This window comes from Pinus tabuliformis, chromosome 5_2, assembly GCF_031772625.1.
Source record: "Pinus tabuliformis cultivar Carrire ecotype Pingquan chromosome 5_2, CPIR1, whole genome shotgun sequence".
NCBI lineage: Eukaryota > Viridiplantae > Streptophyta > Pinopsida > Pinales > Pinaceae > Pinus > Pinus tabuliformis.
In genome coordinates this window covers 295865286-295871231 of record NC_142306.1, presented here as the reverse complement: position 1 = coordinate 295871231, position 5946 = coordinate 295865286, and the positions used below count along the sequence as shown (strand labels likewise).

At 37.5% G+C, this 5946-nt stretch overlaps 1 protein-coding gene across 1 annotated transcript; it reads right to left on the bottom strand.

Moving 5' to 3' along the window:
- Positions 1–2504: 2504 nt before the first annotated feature.
- LOC149158721 (uncharacterized) lies at positions 2505–5737 on the bottom strand. The gene is made up of 4 exons (XM_089436291.1): positions 5312–5737; positions 5034–5132; positions 3629–3780; positions 2505–3154 (listed from the first exon to the last, which is right to left on the bottom strand). Exons 1-4 carry the CDS (start codon positions 5529–5531, stop codon positions 2978–2980), a joined length of 648 nt encoding a protein of 215 aa, XP_089292417.1. The 5' UTR covers positions 5532–5737; the 3' UTR covers positions 2505–2977.
- Positions 5738–5946: the final 209 nt, after the last annotated feature.

Genomic DNA, 5946 nt, shown 5'->3' with positions numbered 1-5946 from the left:
TATGAGCTAATGCATGCACCATGAGTTTGGTATTTCAGGATCTATGAGTTTTTACTCAAGTTATGCTTTTCCAAGTTTATTGTAGATCCTAATTCCTTCTTTGATAGATTTAAACCACTTATCTTGGCATTGTAGATAGATGAGTTTATCATTGCAGGATGCCCTGAACAGCTCATGTTGTGGTGTAAGAAGATTTTGGTTATTGCAGTTTACAAGGAGGATGAAGAACGTTGGCATGATGCCAATGAAGTTTTCCTTGTACAATGGATTTAAGCCTTGAAGATTCTAAAGAGACTTCATAGTACAAAAGGGAGTAGCGATCCAAGGTTATATTTCTTCCGGTTCATAGATAGTCGACGTGATGATCAATCTCCTAGAAAAGGGGCAGTTCGAGATAAGGAAGGAGAGACTTGGTTTGGTTGATAAGCAATTTCCTTAGAAAGAGGGATTGTTAGCTTTTATCTATGATTGCTCAGACATGGTTCTTCCTCCAACAGAGATGGTGTACTTCAATGGAGATAGCAGGCCATTGCAGATCCTAGCCTAGGGGTCTATGCACAGCATGACTGGAGCCTTGAGAGTGGACTACAGCAGCATTAATGAGGCGCAATAGCAAATTATATGAACACTAAGGTAGAGGACACCTGCGTGCATGCTTGCTGTAGGTATGCATGCGTTAGACTTAGAGTAGTTCTAAATATAGTTGCTGTTATAAATCAGAAGTCACGTCTTTTCAGTTTTAAATTATTTTCTATTATTAGCAGTGAGTTAACTACTGTAGACTTAGATTAAGTACCTTTTGGCATGGGATTATCTACTCTAGGAGGAGGGCAGTGACCAATATTAGGGAAAGGTGCATGCCTTCAGGTGTTGTCAACTCCAACTGGAGCCATGTATATTTGGCTGCACTCTATTCTTAGATAGGGGCAGACTTGGGTGCACTTCCCTAGGCTATTATTAGTTTGATATAGTCTATTTTACCACTATCTTTCATCTATAAAGAAGGTGATGTGGATGAGTGACTATTTCATTCAGTTTTCTCTTTTGCTAGTGAGTAGCAGGTTGTTGTAATTTCCATTTTACGAGTTAATAGAAGCATGTGTGATTGAGTATTCAAATTCTTCTCTGTGATAAAGTTCCGAAACTCTGTTTTATATGCAGATTTAAACAGAGTAGTTTGCTTTTCTGATTTTCCACTTCTATACAGATTTGGTACTTGTGAGGTTACTCTTCTGAGTTTAAGTAAACACAGTCAGCAATTTTGAGAGGTGTTTAGTCATCCTCTATTAGGGATTTGTTTCACAGAGAGTGCAGATTTGTGCCAACACTAGTAAAATTCAACAGGTTATACATTCATTTTCTATGGCAATGGAGATAAATTAAAAACATAATCTTAAAATGCCAAAACTGTTACTACTATTGGCCTAGTCTTAATAGGGAGAAGGATGTATTTTGGAATAGTGCATTGAGGGAGGTGGGTGGTTGTGTTCTGCTAATTATGCAATAGACATGCAAGATTTCAACGATTGGGGTCATCCTACATTTAAATCCGCTCCTATTTCAATGTTTGAATAACTCTTCTTAGCTGCCATGCATACTGCTATTCACTTTCTCTTTCCATTTCGTGCTAGTTATGGTGCAGTTTCTTTTCTCTTTGTGCTCTTTGCTTTGCCCTTCTGGTTTATTGTTGCTTTTGTGCAGGACTGGTTTCATGTGAGCTCAGACAAAGCTTAGTCTAGATGAATTGTCTTTAAAGTGGTTTATGAATTTAGAAAATGCCATGATGGATATTGAATCAATAAACTATCGCAATTGATCATTATTGAGATATTGCAAAAGTAGTGTTTGAAGTGGAAACCCCTTTGGGTTCAAAACTTAATGATGAAGCAGATAATTCCTATCAGTTTTTGAGAATTTAAATAGAATTTGTTGAAAAATGATAAATCTTTTGGAAGGCACAAATTGTGAATAGAGGCATTATATTCTATGAGGATTTTGATTGGTTAGCAACCATTTTTTTTGACGAATGCTCAAGAATCTGCTGATCTATCGATGCATAATTCTTCATAACGCAATCCATTTCTTGAAAAATAGAGAGGACAGAGAGTACCTACTTCAGATTCTAAAAGTCACAAAGACCAAAGAAAGGAATGACGTAAGATGACACCATACATAAACGCCAGTTACAAGACATACATAAACCTCAAAACTTGACATGGACTAAGAGGATAACTCGAAATTTCCATGTCATTATGCTGTCTATACCAGATAAACCTCATTCCATGGAAAAAAATTTAATCAGTTAAAGTTTATCTTTGTCATCATATCACTCCCTATATTGATTGGATTTTTCAGACGATATTTTGCTGACACACAATGAAATACTAAACCTTTGAACAGTCTAATTCTTTTGCTCCATAGAAAGATTAAGTATTTTATCTTATCCTACGGCTTTCATAAGGAAAGCAAAATGTGCCCAATGTGTGAAAAACAACTGCCATCAATTAAGAGACAAGAACAATAATATCACAAACTTTGATTCCAACCCTGTTTTTGCAGTACAGAAATACATGCCAATGTTCTGAATACAGGTTTGACAACTGAAAAATGCCGCTTAAAAGATCAAAGCATATACTTAAAGTCTCATCTGAATGTTGCCGAAAATAGGGCCTGTATAAGGGCTTATATGCATTGCATGGAACTCTCACAAGCTCCTAGAATGTCCTGTTCAAATCTCTGCTGATTTATTTTTGAACAACATGGGCTTGTAAGACTTCACATTAGATCTATTTGGCTGTATACACTGTTTCTTAAAAATTGTTTACAGTTTGAAAAACTTGACAGAGATACCTTCAACTGAAGAAATTTCTGATAAAGACTACAAATCAAGCCCAATGTCTATTTGGAGGTAAGCTTTCTAAGAAATATTTGCATTTAACGACATCTTGTCAAATACCGATATTATTTTTGAATAATGTCAGACCTCAACAATATCAACGTTAGTAGTTGTTGAACCATTCTGTGCAAGACAAGCTCTGCATGTTAATCTGCCTTCTCCTTTGCAAGCTTTGCAGAGGGCAACTTCTTTTGTCTCTTCATTACTGTGCATCAACTCATCTCTTTGAAGCCAACCCATGCTCCATCTGCCTCTATCCTGCCACTCAAAATCAAATGAAGCTGCTTATCCGAGAATTATTCATTGGCTAATATTCACTAATTGGCTGTTTTTCACCAAAATATTTCTAAATCAAAATTGTATGATTTAGAAGTAGGACATCTAGATTTTTGCACAAGATGCATAAAACAACCTCAAAAATCCAAAGGAGGATACGCCTAACTCACAATCATTTTTTCATATAAGTACAGAAAAAAGTTGGTAAAAGTTATGTATTCCTCTTGTTGCATTTCTAAAATTTTGCAGATGTTCATATTTTCCTAGCCATGATCTACAAATAATGGGCATTTAATAAAAAAATATAATTTCTTAAAATTGTCTCTATTTCAACATGGTCCAACCAGATTATGCATCAACTCAAAATGACTTTGCAGAAATCCCTTTTCAATTTTAACAGTTACTATTCTTGCTTTGCAGGTCAGATCATCGGGTAAGGGAGGGGAAAAAGGGCACCTTAAGATTCTTAGAGTTGATCCAAAAATGGGTGTTTTTGTCACAAGTGGCCACCATCTCCAAGAACCAATCTTTGGCTGATCCCCTCTGCTTTGTATGTACAATGAAATGCCTCCATCCAAAAGTGGTCTCTAAGGCTGTCCATTTGGAACCTAAGCAACCCCCAACACATATCAGTTTATAATTCATCGATAAGCAATATATAAACATATGCCATTATAGACAGCCCAAGAAAGGTGCAGAAAGATACGTTTTTGATGCTACCATTGGGAACAGCCCGGTTGATTCAACAGAAATTAAATTATTAAAGAATAGACCATTGCAATGGACTGTTAAGCCATCTTCTAGTGGTTTACCTCATCTTTATGGCACAAGCTTCAAAAAGATGAGGCTGGATGGAATTCCATGGCAATTTTGGTCAAATAGTCACACTAAGTGAAGCAAGGTGCATGCTACAATTCAAGTGAGTATGGGGATGATTCATCAACTCTTCATGCTCTTGGGCAACGATGCATTGGGTGCATTGAATATGGACCCTGGAACACACCGATCTAAACGCAGGTGAGTATGGGGATGATCCATCAACTCTTCATGCTCTTGGGTAATGATGCATTGTGTGCATCGAATATAGACCCTAGAACATACCGATCTAAACCCAAATCTGATATACACCTCAAGGTTGCATATCTAGAATTTATACAAATGTCCACCATATCAAATATTGGAACTAGAGATATGCAATTTTGAATTGCATATCAGACCTAGGTTTAAAATTATAGACAACCCAAGAAAGGTGCAGAAATAATTTTTTGATGCTACCATTTAGAACAGCCCGGAAGAATCAACTATAATTGATGAATAAACCATTTCAATAGAGTGTTAAGTCATCATCTGATGGATTATCCCACCTGTATGGCATGAATCATAAAAAAAAGATGAGGTCGAATCGAAGTCCTGAGCAATTTTTATAGAATAGTCACACTGATCGAAGTGAGGTGCATTCTACAACTCAAAGGTGCATTCTACAACTCAAGTGGGCGTGAGGTGATCCATCAACTCTTACTGTGCTTCTTAATGTGCTCATGTAACAGTGCATTGAATGTAGACACTAGAACAGACTGATCTAAGCCTGGGTTTAATATGCACCTCAAGGTTGTGAAGCTATGTTGGGACTACAGATATGCAACACCTTCAGTTGCATATTAGAGCCATGTTTAGATGGGTTTGAGCTAGTTACTACTCAGACCTTGTACCTAAGCTGCAGAATGTTAAGTATGTTGGTTGTGGGGCGGTCCTCGGTGCATGTTTCTTCAAACATTTTTCAGGAAGAAAAAATTATAATTAATAATAATAATAATAATAATAAAATACCTGGATGATTGAATTTTGGCCAGTAAAAACATACCTATAATCCTGTTGAGATCAACAGGGTTCTTCTTCTGATATCCCCCTCTTCCCAGGCTGCCCTTCCCATCACATTTATCACAAGCAACTCTACCTCTACCTGTACCCAATGTAGGAACGAATAAACTCAGGTAAGAAGCATATGGGCCTAAGAAAAATTAATAATTCACAGAGAGTTTGCGTGACCCACATCTCCCACCCTTCAAAAGACCAGAATGAGCATAAGTATAACCAATGAGAGACTGCAATATCAAAGTCTGCACTAAAACTGAAACTCACCTTTACAAATTCTGCATGGGATTTGAGGATACAGAACATCCAAGGGCTTGACAAATAGTCCTTCTCCTGCTCCTTTGTTCGCCGAAGATCTCAGACTGGAAACACCTGTGTGCTTCTTCCAATTCTTGTGTAGCAATATAATTTTACCGCTTGGATAACATTGAGGGTAAAGCGAAAACAAAGCATGGCCACTATGGTGGGCACATGAGAGAGTGCTCATGACTTAGTTATCAGGGCAATGGTTATTTGGGGTTGTGCAAACAGACTATTGTTGTTTCTGTAATTGTAATTTGTTTTTGTGTCGTCTTATTAAAATATGTGGCCGGGATGAGCTCATAGGCTGCTCCAAAAATAGTGGTGCTGCTTTTGTAATTATCATTTAGTTTCTTGTCTTGTGAAACCTACGGCCGCTGTGAGTTCTCTTCTGTGAGTTCTCTTCTGTGTGAAATTATATACCTGTATTTTTTTTTCCGAAGGTGGTAAAACCTATCAACTCAGGTGTCAAACCAACAGTGAGGACAGCCATCTCTGGCTGCTATCCGCGAATGCTGGGTTTGACTCATCACTGTTAAATAGGAAAACCACGCCACCTGGCATAACCCTGCTGGTGGTCCGTAATCGGGAGCAGGCTCTCA

What these genes read in the sequence shown, in the direction of transcription:
- LOC149158721 (XM_089436291.1), bottom strand. Translation starts at nt 5,531, where the DNA reads ATGAGCACTCTCTCATGTGCCCACCATAGTGGCCATGCTTTGTTTTCG. An exon ending in CCCATGCAGAATTTGTAAAG is followed by an intron (nt 5,133 to 5,311) that starts GTGAGTTTCAGT and finishes CATTGGGTACAG; the next exon opens with GTAGAGGTAGAGTTGCTTGT. An exon ending in TGATCTCAACAGGATTATAG is followed by an intron (nt 3,781 to 5,033) that starts GTATGTTTTTAC and finishes GGGGTTGCTTAG; the next exon opens with GTTCCAAATGGACAGCCTTA.